We start from the raw sequence: 19,893 nt of genomic DNA on the forward strand, positions 1-19,893 counted from the left end.
GTCCGAGACCATAGTTAAAAGTTCTTTGTTGTGAGTCTTTCTTGCTATTTTGCGGGTTGACCCTGCATAAAACGTGGCAAAATACAAAGGGTGGTTATGTGTGCTCATACAACTAACAATAGAAGCATTGCGATTATGTAATTCATGCATAGTCAATGAGCATAAAACAAAAGAAGGACCCTCCAAGGTAAATCTTTGCCTGTCTTTTTTGCTTCTTTGATGTTTGCTGGGCATCTTAAACATTTCCCTCTATTAACTGTGCTGAGATCAAGTGAACAGTCTATAAGATAGAGGTGTCGGTGTTATTGAGGTATCCGTAATTAAAGGTTCAACTACATCCTTATACAGGTCTTTCTTTCAATTCTAGGACCAGGCTGTTATCAATCCCATCAACCTCAGTGTTCTTCGAAACTCAGCCCAGTTGGCTGTTTTGGAGACAGATTAAATCACCGTGCTTTACCAGAGTTACTTCTTACAGCTAGAGATCCAAGCTCGGCAGTTTACTTTGATAGTCCTATAGACTGGTACGATTGGACAAACTTCATTGACAGGTAAAAACAGTTAATTCGTGAAGACATGATTGATAGTCGCAGTTACACACACAACTTAAGCAGTTATGAAACTAAAGCCTGAAAAAAAAATCAGTCCATGAGGCTCTGCGATACCGGTGCAGTGCTCGCAGAGGTCATTGGTTCAGTCGAATCCCGTTCAGGCCTGTTTTTTTTGTTTTTGTTTTTGTTTTGTTTTTTTTTTTTTTGTGGCTTAAATTTCACAACTGCTTAAGTTGTGTGTATAACTGCGATGATCAATCATGTCTTCATATCTTTCTCTGCAGTTCAAAAACATGATCTTTCATATATTCACTTACACAGTTAATTCGTTAGATACGTTCATTTAAATTGTAACAATGTTTATAGAGGGCCACAAGCTCATTAGTTTTTTAACTATTAAGTGTCACCCCCGTTAAATAAAGTTTGATTGATTGATTGATTGATTGATTGATGGATGGATGGATTTCAATCAAGTGTCGTAAAACCAAATCAAACCAATTACTTACCAATTAGACGACCCAGCCAATCTCAAACCGTAGTAAAACCAAAAACAAAACCAAGTGGTTGCCTGATTACTTTCGACACTCAATTGACAACCGCTCTATTACTGGTTTGCTTGTTAACTCTTTCGCCGATAGACCGGTTTTCATTCGAGTATCGAAAGAGATTTGGTTTTGCACAAACTCCAGCCACACACTTGGCTTAAAGACCTCGCGTCATTTTTAACCCAATCAGAATTAAAAACGTAAACCAGTGACTCCTTCTCACACGTTTTCCCGCACTTTGCTTCAGGTACATGTAATTACTAGGAGTTTTGATTGGTTTATTGTATTGCCTTTGTCCTTTGTGATTGGCTAGACTGGATTACTTCACTTGTTTTCAGTTTTACGACACTAAATTTAAAACCACTCAAATAACGTTACAATTCAAGTTACTGATGTCTTTTCTCGTTTTCTCGTTGATCATGTAGGTTTACCTGTGAATGTGCAAGAAGGACCAAAGAAAAGAACTATGATTATTTTGGTATCGAGTTCTTTGGAGAGTGCTGGAGCGGTTCGAATGTCTGGTATAACCTGCATGGTCAGTCTGGTAATTGTGGAATGATCAAGGATAATGAGTGTGCTCTCGAGGCATGCCATGAACAGCGCAACAAATCTAAAATATGTGTTGGAGGAGAACTTGCTCTTTATGTCTACACCATCAAGCAACGTAAGTAGGTTTCAACAAATAACCCTAACCAGAGACTCAATTTGTTGGGGAGCATCCGCGTAGACAGAAAAATGGCGGAGCGAAACAATAGCGGGAAAGCGCGGGATCCTCGCATCAAGCCCCTCTCTCCTTCTTGCGCAATGACAATAACCTTTATTGGCTCGGAAGAAAACATTTACATGGAAGACATTACGTACATTAAAAGTTGATTAATAAAATGGATAGGAAGTAATTTTCATAAAAAATAGAGCCTGGAGGATAAAAGAATCGTTAGGTTTTCGAGTTAGCCCCTAGTAGCTATTTGAAGTTTTTTTTTATAAAAGAAAATAGTGCTAAATTGTGTTGTTATAGAGCTCGCCTGCGGCGGTTCGCGCTGAAACTAGCAGCTACACTGAACTTCATTTATCAACCATATTGTTTGTAGGAAGATCATTTTTTGCGTTTTCTTCATTTCTCGTTTTAGCAATCGACGGTGGCTACACAGAATGGCTGGAACAACCTTGTAGTACAACATGTGGATGTGGGGTAAAAAAACTGACAAGAACTTGTACGAATCCACCGCCACAGGACAGAGGAAAACCTTGCACGGGAGAATCTGAGAAAACCGAGCCTTGCAATTTGGGACGTTGTGGTAAGTTGTATCTGTCCTGCAAGCAGCTGGTTTCTTCCACCCTGAACGAGCGTATGGCGAGGGGAAACAAACTTCTTGCAAGATATGTTATATCAAAAGCTAATGATTAAAAAGCTTCTAGCTAGGTAGGTTCAAAAGTTTACCAAGATTTCATTACTAAAGTTCAAGTACAACTGAAGCGTTTTTATAGCTATGTTTAGTTAAATTCTGATAATCATCGGCATCCGAAGTACAACAAAGATACGAGAACATAATTATTCTTTGAGAAAAGCTCCTTTTTAATATACGTTCTCCGTCCACACTAAAACGAAAAGCCGGTGTTTTCAAATTCCTCGGGTTTGAAGAGCGTTAATTTTCGAAAAACTCCATTTTTTTGTGACGGATTAGAGTGGACGGTAGGCCTAACCGTAGAAGTGAAGCTGCGTTTTCGAATTCCTCCGGCGTAGTGTGGACAGGGTCTTTAAGTGCGGAATGTAAACGTTCCTCGTATTTTCTCACCTAACAGCTCCGGTACCATGCTCAAAAGCCCTCGATATGGGAATTTTGCTGGATGCTTCTCGCAGCTTGAGAAAAGCACAATTTATTCAGATGAAGCATTTTGTCCGGGAACTGGCTCGAAACGTTGATTTGTCAGGTGATTCCCGCTTGGGTCTTATTACCGTTAACAGCAAGGCAAGACTTCGACTGGCCTTCACTGAAAAAAATAATCAAAACCTGGAACGAGTGAAAAAGATACTCAGAAACGAGTACCTGGATAATAAGTGGAATACTAGAATTGACCTAGCTCTCCAGAAGGCCAACAAGGAGTTATTTACCCAAACAAAGGACGGAGATGACAGGGCAAAAGTCTTGATTCTTGTTTCTGACTCAAAATCGTATCCACCGGTCGACGACTATACTTCTTATGTGGAACCACTAAAGGTTAGAATACTTTTCATCTACTAAAATTAAATCTATGTGGTTTGCGGACCTTGGTCGTATTAAGAAAAACTGTCGATCCCTCGGTCTTGAGGACGGCCCGAGACCGCAGTCGATCGAGCACAGCTTTTCCCAATACGGAAGACTAAGGCCCACAAATAAAGTGCCTAACTTTTTTTCGCTGCAGTATTGCTCTTCACTCTTCACTCTTTCCCCTCAAACAGGCCTCTTAACTCTGATCCCGGCGACAGGATACGGTGTTGTCCTTGTGGTATAGTAATTTCACGCAGCTGATCACATCATTTTATTTCTAAGATGTCTAAGATCTCTCACAGATAACAAAGAAAGAAAAAAAAAATCGAAGCCCACACCTGCAATTGAGACCCCAGACCTTAACGTCGTAAATGCCCAGTATAACTGAAAATCAATTTCAGATCTCATCAAAGATAAACAACCTCATCGTAATGGAACAGTTAAACTCTTCTTAATACTTTGTCACGTGGGCAATGGACACTCTATAAGCCGAAGACGAAGAAGCATCAGAAAGTAAATGCAGAGCGGGGGGAGAAAAATCACTGATAATGGAAGAGAAAATGAAGAACTAAAAAAAAAAATGGAAAAAAAAGGGGACCCGAAATACAGGGATTTTATTGCTTGCTTTGGTGATCGGATAAGAAGATTTATGGAAAAAAATACATGGCACAAAGTAGGCAATTTACAAAAACAATCTGTAACATATCTGCATTGCCGGCGGTTATCGCAGTTATCGGCAAAGCGGAAATCCTTAGTACTCTTAGTAGTACAAGCGATAATCTCGTTTCATTCCTTTTGCAGGAAAAGGACGTGGAGATTTTTACAGTTGCAGTTGGGCCGAATATCAGAGAAAATGAACTCCTTAGCATTGTGTCTGGAAAGAAAGAGAGAGTGTTCCATGTTCAAGACTTTCACTACCTCTTCAATATCTTAGCAGATGTTCTGCTTGACGTTTGTGAAGGTAACACTATAACTTCATAACACACACATTACCAAAATAGACTGAAATAAAACAGGTTTAGGACATTCTTTTCTACAGTATCTGGGTGATAAACGAAAGAACGGGACGCCGGGCGAAAACCGAATTGTTAAGAAAACCAAAGGAGCTCAGTCACGATTTGCGCATATTGAAAAGTTTAGCCTCAATTTTTCAAATTCGTCGTTTGCAATCCGTGTTAATCTTCTCCATCCTTAGCCATCCTTGTTCCTTTATGGTTTATCATTATCTCTTTTATGTTTTTCTATCTTATTAAACTGTTATTTTCAGGTTTCCTACCATTTAAAGGTAATTTTGAATGTGGCCAAAATAACTCAAAATACCGTCACTGTCACAACCAGGCCGCGTGTTTCTTTTTGTTCAACTCGATTTGAAGCCGGATTATGGCAGTAACTAAACTCTGTACTTAAAAGACGACTGGAGAGACTAGCAAGCTAAATAAATGAGTTGACGTAGTTGTGTTCAATAATGTTATTATTCCACTCACACAGCTTCGTCCTCCCTCAGTCATCTCGCCAACTCCTACAATTCCTAACCCTGTTCTTGGACTCAATCCTGTAGTTTTCCAGTGTCGATCAACTCGCCTAGCAAAATTCTCACGCATATATAGTTATCCTCTAGGGTCCTATAGATCCGCTAACACTAAGCTCTGTTTTCCCAGTTTCAGGTTCAAACGGTTCGGGATTTGCTGCAGAATTTTGAAACCTGAGCAGACACAATGAGATATACTGAGGCATCGAGTTTGGGGATTACAGGAAATCAGGGAATCAAATACAAATGTAGCATGAATGTTAATAAAAGTCGAAGAACACGAAGGAGTGGATTGGTTTTTCATTCTCAGTCAGTGCAGTGGCCTGAATCAATGCAAATTATTGGCAAGAATTGTAGGATGAAACCATTGAACCTTTATGCTAGGTAACTGTGGCATATGTGCCCATGCCGAGAGAACTTGCAGAAACATCGATATCTTGTGAGTAACCTATTATCCCGACTAACGTTTTCAATTTCGATGAGGGTGGCAAAGGGTTCAGCAGAGGGTTCAGAGAGTTCAGTCCGAGAGTAGACGAGGGAAAAGCACCCGGGGGTTGGGGGTACTCCCTTATATGGGCTATATACGTATGTGCGGCCTCAAAGGGTATGGTTTTTCAGCCATTTTTGTCAAAAATAGGGTATCGATTTTAGCTGATTTTGGTCATAAATAGGGTATGGTTTTTGCGCTATAGCCTTAAAATGGGTATGTTTTTAAGAAGCCGCTTTTTCATCATTATCAAAAAGAAAATCAACAAAAGCCCTTCACAAATTATGTTTACGGTAATTTAACATTGGTCTGAACTAAGGAACTAATTATAACGCAGGTCTAAACCAGGGTTTTGATTTGAGGGTCAGGTCATAAATGGGGTTTCGAATTTTTGGTCAGGTCATAAATAGGGCGGGGAATAACGCAGATTTTGGTCATTAAAAGGTTAAGGGTTTTGGGAAGCGACACCCCCACCCAATTTTTCTGGGGGGGGGGGGGGGAAGCACCTGATCTCCAAAGATTAATTACAGAAGAAATAAGTTATAACCGTCACTAGAGCACGTCCTCCGATATCCATTTTCTGTAATCTTAATTGTTCTAGATCTAACGAATATTGCATGTTACATGTAGCGACCGTCGCGGAAGTAGTATGTATCAGGTGAATAGCCGGCTTGGTTCCACATGAACTGATAACGACTGATTTAATGAGAAATGGTTGCAGAACCGATTTAATGAGATGCGTTATCATTATTAGCTCATTCAAGAGACTGCCCACATACCCTGGTATTCGATGATAAAAAGGTTTAACAAAACGAGCGGCTTGTCGTTGTACACCTTAAATCTGGATGTCATGAATTTCCTTTTTAGGTATGCGAATCACATACCCTGGTATTCGATAATAAATTGAACTGACCCAATGCAAGATCTGGATGTCATGAATTTCCTATTGGGTATGTGAATCCCACACAGATGGTCTCTTACTCATAGATAACACGAGTTTTCTTTAAATGTGTTCGGGGCAACGATGCAGGTTCCTTCTGATAAATCCGACAGTAAAAGTAAGTAAAGTAAAACTATATATTTAGCCGCCGGGTTAGCCTTCGTGATAATTGTAGTAAAATAAAAAGATCAAGTTTAAAAACTTGATTGAGGTCCTTAAAGAGTTCCACTCCTAAATATTTATTTTGTTTACGGTGTTTATTTATGGTGCTTTGCGCGGGACCTCCTCCGATTTTTTTCTCTTTGGACTCATTGAAGAACGCCGTCCGATTGTTGACTTCATTAGGAGCCTAGGATCTCGAAGCTTAGGCCCGGCCCTCCACACTACACCAGAGCAATTTAAAACGCAACAATCACCGGTCGTTTTATATTTTTGTTTGAAGAAATCCACGGAAATCCAGGGAAATCTCGTTGTTCTCCTGATCCTATCGTGATCCTATCGTGTTCGAAAAGGTCCGTTTTAAAATCTTATAGAGAGGATATTACATGCCCGCGCGTGGATACGAATTTTCTCTTCGAGTGTTCAACTCGATATGAGATATTGAGTTGAACATGAGGAGATAAAATTCGTATCCACAAGTGGGCACGTAATATTCTGTTTACTATATAAACGTACTAATGACGGCGTTTTTGACGATTTTCCGAAGATTTCCGAAGATTTTACAAAATTGTTCCGAAGGCCAGACCAACGCTTCCGAACATTTTCCGAACATTTCCGAAAATTTTCCAAAGATTACCCGAGATTGACGAAGACGACTGAAGAAGATCCGAAGATGTTTCAATCATACATCAACAAATTTAAGTGTAGTTAAAAGGACAAAGGAAAAATGTTATCAAAAAGAAATGATATCTTCACAGTGTGAAAGATAACAATATATATGTTATTGGCCGGCTGGGAGGTCCGTGTAGACTCCTCACCAAGTAGCAGTTCAGAAGAAAGCGCGAATGAAGATGAACCTGACACGAGGTCGATTTCACGTCCGTCAGGTTCAAAAAGGAAGAAGAACGATAGCCAGCCTCGATCGACGGGAGAAGCAACAGAGAAACAACAACAAAAGAAGAACAAGAAGCAAAATTTTAGTTTAAATGACGACGAAATGGAAGAATTGACCTCCTGGATATTTTCAGCCCAAGAGGTCGCTCAAGTGGAAGCTGAAATTCGCCCGCAAGTTGCTGACAGTCCACGCGTGAAAGTATTTTCAGAAAGGGAACGCTTAACAAAGCACATGCTTAGCGAAGAACAAAAGCGAATTTTCGGCTTCTCATCGCTGGATTTTGTCGCAAGTTTGCCGGCAACACTTGTGAGTGACTGCTCTAAACTACGAGATAAGCAGAATAGGAAAGCTGCATTCTCAGCAGCATGGATGAAATTACTGTCAAGTTTTTGAACTGGAAAGTCTTCCCAGGAGCGGTTAATTGTTGAAAGATTTTTAGTCGGCCAACAGTTCAACATCGAACTGGTCCATGCAGTTATTAGCCTTGTTCGTGAATTGGTTTATACCTGTGTCCATTGGCATATTCAGGGTCGGAAAATGTCTGATACAACTTTGGATTCTCACATACTGATGGCTATCAATAATGGCACAAAGGCCATTGCTCTTGACCAAAGCCCCTACAGTCATATTTTGTGAGATCATCACACCATAGTAATCTGTATGTGATACCTAAATCACTCCATTGATGTGGTCAGCTAAATCCTGAGATTCATTAGCATTTGTGAATGCAAAAATTTGATCAGCTGATTCTACACTAAATGAATCCCCTACTGCATTGAGAACATCTTCTACATTATTTATTTATTTATTTATTTATTACAATTTAATGGCCAGCGGTAACACAGATATACTAAAAAAGATAGATACAATAAAAAAAGAGAAAAAAAAAAAAAAAAGAGAAAAGTGCCATAAGGATTGTTAGCAAAAGAGACATCAATCCCCATGCTAGGCAGACCACCTGATAAAGAAAAGGAATAGGAGAGAGAAGAAAGAAAGAAAGAAAGAAAGAAAAAACACCAAAAAGTTACAAAACAAAAGCTTCTATAAAGGCAACTAAATTAAACATTTCTTGAAGTTAAGTAGTCCCTTGCTCCCTTTTTAAAACCAGAAATGCTTGAAGCCTGACGAACTGACAGTGGTAACACATTCCACTTGTCAAAAATCATATGAAAAAAGCTATACTTAAAAGTATCAGTCCTAACATAATTCGTCTTCATTGTAAGATCATCCCTACCCCTCAAGGGGTATCTTTCAAAACGTGAATAAAATTTGATAAAAGAGGATATGTCTATATTAATATGCCCATTGAGGACTCTATAAAAAAAACAATACATCAAACAAGAAACGTCTGTCCCCTAGAGATAACAAGTTTAGATTTGCTTTGTGAGTGTCAGTCCTCACCAGTTTTTAGAATAAACTCGGAGGCTCTTCGCTGAATCCTTTCCAGTTTACATCAAAATAAACAGCATTATTACTATACAGCTCATCATGAACCTCATTTCCATCGCAGATGACATTAACAAAGGAATTAAACTACATATCTGGAATTTGATTCCAGAGAAGTGACAAATCTAATTTATTCTGGAAGCAATAAGTCCCAAATTTCACTGCAATTAGGGTACATGCATTGCTGCCAAACCTACCTCCAACTGGGGATTGGGAAATGCTTGTTGGGAAAGTGAAACTGCGGAGGCAATTTGACAGGGTATCACCAAGTTGCTTGTGGAACATGCAACATAAGCAGCACCATTGCCACTAAGATTCAAAACCACATCCCTATAACCCTTTTCAGAATTTTTATTCTGTATCATGTCCTTTCTATCGATCAGTTTCCCAAGAGAAGGACCATAGGATGGGGCAGACAAATTCCCTCCACTGGAAAACTTGAGGATGCTTTAAATTGATTCAATAATACTTCCATTTATGCGGAGTGGACTGATAAAATATTTGCCATTGAGAGCAACATTGTCAAAAAACCAGTCACAGAATGACAGAGAGCCATTGATTCCGCCGACAACGGGAATAAATCACTATCCACTATATTATATCGACCGCACTTCACAAAAATAACCTGCACTCGAAGGGGTGGAAGCCCAGGAGGTAAGTGTGGAATTATCTTGAGCCTTCGAAGCAAGCTCCTTGTTTTGTTGGGCTTGTTTCTGTGCAATCCTACAGGGTAAAATGTCCTTTACGGAGGTCGAGGTGGTCGAGGATGAAGAGTCGATCACATCTTACTTGCGTGGCTTCTCGTTTTGACATTCTCGATCATGATCGTCGCTTGAATTGTGCCGCTTCATCATCATCAACCACTTTTTACGGCATTATAAAACACAGGAACAACGTCCGAAAAGGGATAAAGTTTGATCAATAAGAAAACTACGAAATAGACACTTCGACTTTTCCCGACTTTCGCTGATGATGAGTCACTGCGATCGATAATTTTTTTCCTCTGCAAGTTGAAAGTGTGATACATATGGCAAAGGATTGTGGGAGACTGAACGTGAAGAAAGTAAGGAATGCAACAGGAAAATGGAGAGAGAATTGGCGCATTCGGCGTATTTTATTATGTCGACATGTCCACCTGGCGCCGCCATTTTGCGTTTACCGATGCGCGCTGACGTAGACCGGAAGTGACCTATTTCGCGGGAAAAGAAGCCTAAAAATAGACCGGTCTATAAAAATGCCGTGACATAGACTTGGTATGGGAGTTGCACGCTCCAAGTGATGGGCTCCTGCAGGTGTCAACTGACCATAACAGGAATGTCCTGTATCAAAGAAGGACGCTATAAACCAAGCATGTCATATATGTGTCTTTCAACCTATTAGCTGGAGTATGGTCGCTAACTAGGGCAGCTCGTCGCCGCCGTCGTCGTGCGTACGCGCTCACGAGCAATACCGCTAGCCATGATAACCATGAGAAAATAAAATCATGAGTTTCATTTTCTTTCCCATATGAGTATTGGGCTCCGCTTGGCTTCGCTATTAAATCAGTGGGTACGCCCCCCAGTCTAAGATGGACAGGGGGCTCCGGGGACAAGAATACACATTTTCGCATTTTCGCACACAATCATTTTTGCATTCCGTTATTCGTAATCGGGAACAGCTCAAAATTGTCACGTAATATTTAAAATCAGTTCTCTCACTGAGTATATCGCTAAATCTATATAAGCGATAACGTTAGGCCTGATCTATCAGGCAAACCAAACATGATTTGTACGGAGATGTTTTTATTTCTCGTTACAATTTTGGAGGTCAAGGGAGACTGTTTAGCAAGTAACTGCCAAATGATTTCCCTCGACGTGTACCAAGATGCCGTACAATTCAATTCAGTGCTACATGAAGTGCATGCAGGACTGTCGCTGTTTGTCTCTCAACTACAAGGAAACCAAAGACCAAACATACTGCGAGTTGAACGAAGGAAATCACTTTACTAACAAAGCTCTCTCAAACACTCTCCTGGATCACGTTATTACATCCTACGGAGGAATTACGGCTCGGAGGTAATGTAAAGGTTTTTGCTGTGTCCACGTGTTAAAGTAAAAACATCTTATTCCCTTGCTATTTGATATTTTCAAATCTTAACCGACTAAAAGATACCCGAATGTTATTTAGATATATATATTGTGCCTACACGTTCAGGTTAGTGTTTAGATGAAACAAGTATCTCGGATAAATTCATTATCATTTACCATCTAGTGGAAAGTTAGACAATATTTTTTGGTGAATTTGGTTTTGAACTGGGAAAATTTTAAACGTAATATTTCTAAAGATGACATAAAATCATTTTCACTTAACCACATTGGATTAATTAATCTTGAGAGTTTCAAACTGTTAGCTTTATGTGGGGTGCCCATGTTACTGCTAATGAATTTTCTTTGTTATAATAATTTCCAATAACCTATATGACGTTTTTGTAAACGGTCTTCTGTTCTTAAAAGTCTAGAAATGCAAACAATTAATCAGTTAACCAACGTTTTAGATCCGCATGTGCAAGGCCTTCGATTTTGCCGGTAGTCTATATGGGTTGTCTGAAACCTTTTTGTTTAACGCCAATCTTACGATTTTAAAATTCAGATCGAGGATTTTCGTATGCTTTATTCAATCGACAAGTTAATAAATTTTTGGGTATGCTTCTTTCACACAACAAAAGAGGAAGTAAGAGAGTTAATTCCTCATATGGGGCTGATTTCTGAGGTAATAATTATCATTTCTGAACAGAATAATAACCATGGGAAAAGCGACTTCCCATACGTTCTTGATAAATTCTACCCATGATGCCATGCACGACTTGCAACTCAATCATCGCGGGTTTCTCGGCCGGATACATCTGCTGCGTGTGCAAAAGAAGACGGGTAACCAAAGAAAAGCTAAAGGAAATAAAACATGAAAACAAAATTGCGTCTAATAAAGTGATAGTAGGTGCCGTTTATTATTGGGTACCTCTAACTGCAAAAAAAACGAAACAAAACAAAAAACAACTGAGTGAAATGAAGCGTTACAGAATTTTTGACTTTAAGGCAGGAACTTATTAACTAAAACTAACTAAGCACAAAATTTATCAAAAATTATAAAATATTAAAAGGGGCAAATGAAGCTAAAAAAATTAAATAATAAGATTTCATAAGCAGTTCCAAGAAGATATGTCTAAATATTCTTGAAGCTTGAATATTAAAGCTATGGATGATTGCCTTAATTTAAAATGACGATTTGTTTTTCGATTGGATTATTTATAGCCGAGTATTTAACAATTTAATTAAGTGTCTCTATGCATGTTTCATTATTATTTTTCTTATATCCTCGATCCTTTTGTTCCCGAAAATGGTAAGATGCAAGATAACAGCGCAAACCCAATAAGGCAGATACAAAAAAGAAATGATGTTTGTGAAAAAGGCATCGGTCTAAAATTGTTCTGGCTTGGCGGTAGTTTGGTCCCAAAGTTTGTTAAAAAGTAAATTTTGATGAACCTTTTTACGTCACCAGAAGCACGACGGCAACCACTGTGTTGGTGACATCACGTGCAAAAATGGTTGCTGTAGGAACAATCCGTGTCTGAATGGAGGAGCCTGCACTGATGAAATCTGTGAACCCATCAGCGTTCGATACAAGTGTTCTTGTGCGAACCCGTTTGTTGGAAAACACTGCGAGATTCAGCTGAGAAGCTGTCAAGACTAGAAAGCAGCTGGAGTGGACAAGTCTGGATTGCACAAAATTATCGACAATACCAATCAAACCCTTCAAGTGTTCTGTGATTTTAATTCGGAGCCTGGATTCGCCTGGAATTTGATCGAGTCGCTTAGTTTGTCTAACAAGCACCTTTTTCAGGTAAATATCCTAAATAAATTAGAAGAGAATCTTCTGCCTGACTTATAACTTAACACTAAGAGGCCTCTCTGCAAAAACATCATTGTGAGCAGGGGTAACATCCGAGAAAGTTTTCCAAAAGGAATGCTAAGTCAGTCAGTCGACAAACGATGAATATCATAAGTCGGTCATAAATCACACAAAACATCAGGTTAAAAAACTATGTTTAGCTTACACATGGTTTAGCAACTATGTCAATTTCGATTTTTGGACTAATTTTTGGTGATGTCGGCTGAAGGCAGTAAGCGATTATAACAATTGCAAGAAGGATTTGAGGAAACTTAAAAAAAAGCAACACAGACGGCACGGTATATACGGATTACCTGCGAGCCTCATTTGAAGACTTCGACCTCGTCAGAGTCACACCCACGTTGGTAAGTAACTGCCAAAAGTACGAGCTTGTCAACATCCGGGGAAATGAATGCGCTAATTGCATGGCAGCGACTTGGTATCTAAAAGGCTCTCTCGCTCTACACATCGACAGTTCAATAAGCCTTGGTTGCGATTTCGATGGAAATCAGAGTGGTGATGGCAAAAGCGCTAATGAACTCATACATCAGTCCTGTAAAATTTTGAGTTTTCAAATCCGCGTTGCACAAAAGGTATTCAATACATCAAGCTCAAATTCCTTGGGACAGTTAATCGTGTTGTGTCCTTTTAAAATTCAGAGCTAATTTGTATCTGAAACTGTATCGCTTATGCTAATGAGGCAAATATTGTAAACAAAGGTTCTCCCATAGGTACAGATGCTATATTCCACTTTTAACAATCATTTAGACTCTACACTAGTGAACGAATTAGTAAATAGGATCATGTATAGAGACCAATTAAAACATTGCTGTTCGGCCTTAAGCATGAGTTGCTTGCCTGTCATGTAATTTATAAACCAAACATTAATATGGTCCTCAGTTTAACAGTCGTAAAATGACATAACAGTTGCATAGTTTTTCCTCTGAGATCATTATACAAGCCGGATTTGGACGGGACTTCTATTTTTATCACGAATCAAACTTGACACCCAAACCTAGGCTTATGTGTTTGCGTCAGGAGATATTGCATATTAGGATATCTGACACTTAACACAGCCACTAAGGTTATGGTTGTTTTAGTATAGAACAAACAATAATACGACCCAAAGTTTGCTTATGACAACAGAAGACCCAAACGATCAAGCTTAGACTTCTGACAAAAGGAAATACTTGGTAAAGGTGCGAAAGAAACTGGATTTTTTTTTAGCTAAACTGATTCCGAAACTCGCGCCGTCACAAACTTCAAACTACGTGCAATAACTCAAAACTAAAATGCAGAAACAGAACTTCTTAACATTCATTCTATTCGAACATTCTTCAAACATGCTGAATTATTGTCGATCTCCGACCACTTGCATTAGATCACTGAGTAAGCTTTCTTTGAAGACGGCAAATTAATCAGTTTCCATTTATCGAGTTTCACGATAACCTTTGAGTAACACCTGTTTTGAACCTCACAGTTGAATCCAGTATGAATTTAGAGATATCTTGAAGGATTTTGATGAATTTCTCTTTAATTTAGATCTGTCGCTCGTTGGAGGAAACTGACAACGCTACTGAGGAAACTGACAACGCTACTGACATACTCTAAAAACTTTGGCGACATTTTCGAGCTCTGCACGCGATGGTGTCATCAATGCGTCTGTACGCACGTACTCTTAATTAAAATGTTGATCAGCCATCGAGCCGAGCGAGTGAGAAATTTTGTAGTTCTTGTAAAATAGCCGCTACTTAATTTCTAAAAAAAACCGTTCGATTAAAGCATCTACAGACCATAACAAAGTTTCACGAAGGAAGTTTGAAACGAGATAAAATTCTCGCTGCAAGTTGTATTGATAGTGGTTTGTTATTAACAAATACTTCAATTAAAATTTCCCCCTCCAGGCAGTTTTAAACTTTCTGAAGGTCAATAAGTCATGTGTCTGCAGAGGCACAATTTCATTCGTGCTGACACCCAACCAGCGACAGGTGGGTTTAATTTAGTGAGGGGAAAGCACATTTATTTAATCTTACTGTCAATCGTATTCTGGTGTTCGTCATCAGAAACAGATCAATTCAAATCGTCGCTGAATTATATCCTACGCAATCTTTAAAATCCGTTCTCTAACTAGGAATGTCGTTAAATCTTAAGCGATAACGCCAGGCCTGATCCATCAGGCAAAACGAAACATGATTTGTGCGATTGTGCTTTTATTTCTCGTTACAATTTTGGAGGTCAAGGCAGACTGTTTAGGAGGTAATTGTCAAAAGATTTCCCTCGACGTGTACCAAGATGCCGTACAAGACTCAGAGTTTGTTGGACATGTATTTCACACTGATTCTGTCACGTTAAACCCAATTCAGTGCTACATGAAGTGCATGCAGGACTGTCGATGTTTGTCTCTGAACTACAAGGAAACCAACGACCAAAAATACTGTGAGCTGAATGAAGGAAGTCACTTTACCAATAAAAGCTCTCTCAAACACTCTCCTGGATCACGTTACTACATCCTACGAAGGGATTACGGCGCGGAGGTAATGTTAAGTTCTTTGCTGTGTACTTGTATTAAACTAAAAACACCTTATTCTCTTGCTCTCCGATATTTTCAAATCTTAACCGATTAAAAGATACACGAATGTTATTTAGATAGATAGATAGATAGATTGTGCCTACACGTTCAGGGTAGTGTGTAGCTAAAACAAGTATCTCGGATAAGTTCATTATCATTTACTATTTTAAGGAAAACGACCAATTTTTTAAGTTTGCAAGACATGTTTCGACAGAGCTTCTGTCATCTTCAGTTGAATGAATGATTACAAAGCAAGTTGAATAATAAGTAGGCAAAAATGCTAATCTAAAATTATCCTTTTAACTTACACCTTTTCACGTTCTGTTGTTACTATTTGTCTTAATTAGCATTTTTGCCTACTTATTATTCAACTTGCTTTGTAATCATTCATTAAAGATCCATCCAAAAAAGTAAGATTTCATGAGCAGTTCTATAAAGATATGTCTTAAAGTCTATTTTTTGCCATCATTCGTGTAATTTGTGAAGCGTTGCAGAGAATTTTTCAGTTTGGCTATAATCGGCGTGTGCGCTACAATCGAATGCTGTATTTTTGACATGGAACTTATTAACTAAAACTAAGCACAAAGGTGATAAAGCTAAGATTCCTCGAAAAATAAGATTTCATGAGCAATTCTAAAAAGATATGCGTCAAAATGCATTCTTCGGTTAAATCATTTGTGAGAATGAAGTACTACAGAGGACAAAGCACTACAGAGAATCCTAGGCTTTAATGCGTTTGAGCTAGAATCTGACGCTGTATTTACTTATTTATGACATGGAAACGTGTTAACTAAAATTTAGACCAAGACCATTTAAAATTATGAAATATTAAAACGGGCAAAAACAGATAAAAAAATAAGACTTCATAAGCAATTTCAAAAAGATGTGTCTTTAAATAGTTTTTCTAATCATTCGTGTAGTTTGAATGTGAAAGCTAAGGTGACTCGACTGGATTATTTATAGCCGAGTGTTAACAGTTAAATTAAGTGTCTTCATGCAAAATGCTTCATTCACCATTTTTCTAAAATCCTCGATCCTTTTGCTCTCGAAAATGGCTGGATGTAAGTTTACAGCACAAAACCAATAAGAGAAATAATAAGAAAAGAAACAATATTTGCGAAAAAGGTCTTTATCTAAAATTGATATGGCTTGGGGGTGGTTTGGTCTAAAAGTTTGTTAGAAAGCAAAATTTCATGGACTTTTTTCTTCTTTAGAAACACGACGGCATCGCGTCCTGTGTTGGAGGCGAAACTTGCATCAATGGCTGTTGCAGGAAAAATCCGTGCCTGAATGGAGGAACCTGCAATGAAATCTGTGAGCCCACCAGCGTTCGGTACAACTGTTCTTGTCCGGAACCGTTTATTGGAAAACACTGTGAGATTCAGCCAAGAAGCTGTCAAGACTACAAAGCAGCTGGAGTGGACAAGTCTGGATTGTACAAAATTATCGACAATACCAATCAAACCCTCCAAGTGTTCTGTGATTTTAATTCGGAGCCTGGGTTCGCCTGGAATTTGATCGAGTCGTTTAGTTTGTCCAACAAGCACCTTTTTCAGGTAAATATCCTAAATGAATTAGAAGAGAATCTTCTGCCTGACTTATAACTTACCACTAGAAGGCCTCTCTGTAAAAACATCATTGTGAACAGGGATAACATCCGAGAAAGTTTTCCCAAAGAAATGCTAAGTCAGTCAGTCGACAAACGATGAACTTTCTCGGATAATGAACATCATAAGTCAGTCATAAATCACAAAAAAACATCAAGTTAAAAAACAATGTTTAGGTTTCTCATGGTTAAGCAACTATTTTAATTTCGATTTTTGGACTAATTTTTGGTGATGACGACTGAAGGCGGTAAGGGATTATAACAATTGCAAGAAAGATTTGAGGAAACTTGAAAAAAAAAAACAAGAACAAAACAAAAAAAACACACGATCGAACATTCTTAAAGTAAAAAAAGTAAAATGATTGTTGTCAAAAACACGGGTTTAAGCTGTACTTAAACCAAAACATCTTGTGAAAATTTGAGCTGAGCCAACAAAAGTCATTTTATTATCTTTTCTGTCATCTTTCTTTTTTTTCTCAGAGCAACGTTGTCTTTTACGATTACCTGGATTCAAGTGCGGTCAGCAGCGATTCCCCAAACTGGCAGGCGTACCTGATTAAACGGCATTTCCTTGTTTGGCTCAGAGATCACTCCACTCACTGGCGAGCTACTTGCCGATACAACACAGACGGCACGGTGTATACGGATTACCTGCGAGCCTCATTTGAAGACTTCGACATCGTCAGGGTCACACCCACGGTGGTAGGTAACTGCCAAAAGTACGAGCTTGTCAACATCCGGGGAAATGAATGTGCTAATTGCACGGCAGCGACCTGGTATCTAAAAGGCAATCTCGCTCTGCACATCGACAGTTCAATAAGCCTTGGTTGCGATTTCGATGGAAATCAGAGCGGTGATGTCGTGGCAAGCGAGGACAATTTTGGAGTTTATCATGATGTAAATTCGAAATTTCGTTGTACTTCCAGCTCAGAAGCAACCACTCAGTTTTGGGTTGGAGGCAAGTGATTTCACGAACGCGGAACACTCGGTTTAACTTTTCTTGCTTTCGGTTTCATTTGTCTATGAAAGAACACGATATAAAATATTTCTGTAAGCTATGGCAGGAGTCCAATACCTTTTCTTGTCGAAGGTTACACTGCCGTAGCCCGGGTCCTCCCTTCTCAGTAACTTTGCAAGCTGCATGGCCGTGGCATAATAGCATTGAATTTCAAGTTTTGAACGTGATTTTTACACTTGATAACTTGTTACTTGTAAAGTGCAAGCTATTCGTTTTCAGTACGGAAGGGGGTGTATGCCCTGCAATTGGAGATTCCAGATTTCACCATTACGCTACTACAGGTTCGCATGCAAGGAAGCTAAAAACCTAGTAGATTTTGCCATTTTCTTTAATTTGACAGTTTGGAAACTTTCCGTGAAAAACTTCCTCAAAAGTTTATCTCTCTAGACGAAACTACGGCAGTGTGAACGATGTCAATCTGCAGCTCATCAGTTATACAATCACTTTGTATTTACCTCAGTAGCACTTATAGCACTGCAAAATAACTAGTTTTAACCATATTTAATTTTTAATTGTATAAGAGAGTGAGCAGATATTTATTTTCAATGCTTTTAATTCTGTTCTTTGTAAACGTATTGGTTTTAACTATTTCTAAATGTTTGATTGGTCGTAAGCGTAGTTAGATGCGCTCAAAAAACACTATTATTATTACTATTATTATAATCGTATCTAGAACAAAATTCTCGCTTATGATTGGTTCAATCTCGCTTATGATTGGGCCAGGTCCTCCCCAAATAAACTTATTTGCCTATTAGCTGTTTGTACATTCGTTTTGAAGTGGAGACAAAATATGTTATTTCTGACGAATGAACTTGCGAAGAAGGGCGAAAAGAGTATTTTGCCGGCATGGGACATAACGTGGCCTGGGTTCCAGGCCGGTGCACCATGGATAGAAAGAAAGGGGTATATAAGGAGGAGTGTAGCACGTGATAGTCATCTAGGCCTCTGAATCAACCCTGTTCAGAGCTCCGTTTAACTTTTTCATTTTAGTTTTTCAAGTATTTTTACTGCACTATCGACAGCCTTAGCTTTTTAAAGCCTCCGTAGGAAAGGCTACCAATAGCTGGTACATGAGCGATGTTCCTGCCCAGCCTGGACACCCCAGCCTAACTGGCGTGATATGTTACAATGGAACCAGACCCCGTTAAACTGGTGACCAACGGGCCATAAAGGTCTCTCCGTATTAACGGGGTGGCCGTTTTAAAGGGGTTCTTTAAATAAGAAAATGATTGACTGAGCTTCTGTTCGAGCTAGAATAAAGTGCATGGCCGTAATAACGAGGTGGTCGAATCAACGGAGTGGCCGCAAGGCGGGGTCTCGTTGTAATTGGTAACATTCTTGGCTCTTTGAGTGTAATATTCGAAGAGAAATTGGTATTAAAAAAAGAACTGCAAAATTTCTGGATGGCAAAAGCGCTAATGAGTTCATACATCAGTCCTGTAAAATTTTGAGCTTTCAGATCCGCGTTGTACAAAAGGCATTCAATATATCAGGCTCAAATTCCTCGGGACAGTTAATCGTGTTGTGTCCTTTTAATATTCAGAACTAATTTGTATCTGAAACTGTATCGCTTATGCTAATGAGGCAAATATTGTAAACAAAGGTTCTCCCATAGGTACAGATGCTATATTCCACTTTTAACAATCATTTAGACTCTACACTAGTGAACGAATTAGTAAATAGGATCATGTATAGAGACCAATTAAAACATTGCTGTTCGGCCTTAAGCATGAGTTGCTTGCCTGTCATGTAATTTATAAACCAAACATTAATATGGTCCTCAGTTTAACAGTCGTAAAATGACATAACAGTTGCATAGTTTTTCCTCTGAGATCATTATACAAGCCGGATTTGGACGGGACTTCTATTTTTATCACGAATCAAACTTGACACCCAAACCTAGGCTTATGTGTTTGCGTCAGGAGATATTGCATATTAGGATATCTGACACTTAACACAGCCACTAAGGTTATGGTTGT

General features: G+C 38.9%; 2 protein-coding genes and 2 pseudogenes across 2 annotated transcripts; 3 read left to right on the plus strand and 1 right to left on the minus strand.

Moving 5' to 3' along the window:
• The first annotated feature begins 2,902 nt into the window (after positions 1–2,902).
• Positions 2,903–5,154, plus strand: LOC149117458 (matrilin-4-like). The gene is made up of 3 exons (XM_089279585.1): positions 2,903–3,312; positions 4,144–4,303; positions 5,001–5,154. Exons 1-3 carry the CDS (start codon positions 2,926–2,928, stop codon positions 5,039–5,041), a joined length of 588 nt encoding a protein of 195 aa, XP_089135711.1. The 5' UTR covers positions 2,903–2,925; the 3' UTR covers positions 5,042–5,154.
• A 2,632-nt stretch (positions 5,155–7,786) lies between these two features.
• On the minus strand, positions 7,787–9,375 carry LOC149117459 (uncharacterized; annotated as a pseudogene).
• A 1,032-nt stretch (positions 9,376–10,407) lies between these two features.
• Positions 10,408–13,570, plus strand: LOC149117460 (uncharacterized; annotated as a pseudogene).
• A 382-nt stretch (positions 13,571–13,952) lies between these two features.
• Positions 13,953–19,647, plus strand: LOC149117461 (uncharacterized). The gene is made up of 3 exons (XM_089283209.1): positions 13,953–15,255; positions 16,505–16,846; positions 17,377–19,647. Exons 1-3 carry the CDS (start codon positions 14,911–14,913, stop codon positions 17,860–17,862), a joined length of 1,173 nt encoding a protein of 390 aa, XP_089139335.1. The 5' UTR covers positions 13,953–14,910; the 3' UTR covers positions 17,863–19,647.
• The last annotated feature ends 246 nt before the right edge of the window (positions 19,648–19,893 follow it).

This window comes from Orbicella faveolata, unplaced genomic scaffold (genome assembly GCF_042242905.1).
Source record: "Orbicella faveolata isolate gen_17 unplaced genomic scaffold, um_ofav_v1 contig_12, whole genome shotgun sequence".
Taxonomy (NCBI): domain Eukaryota; kingdom Metazoa; phylum Cnidaria; class Anthozoa; order Scleractinia; family Merulinidae; genus Orbicella; species Orbicella faveolata.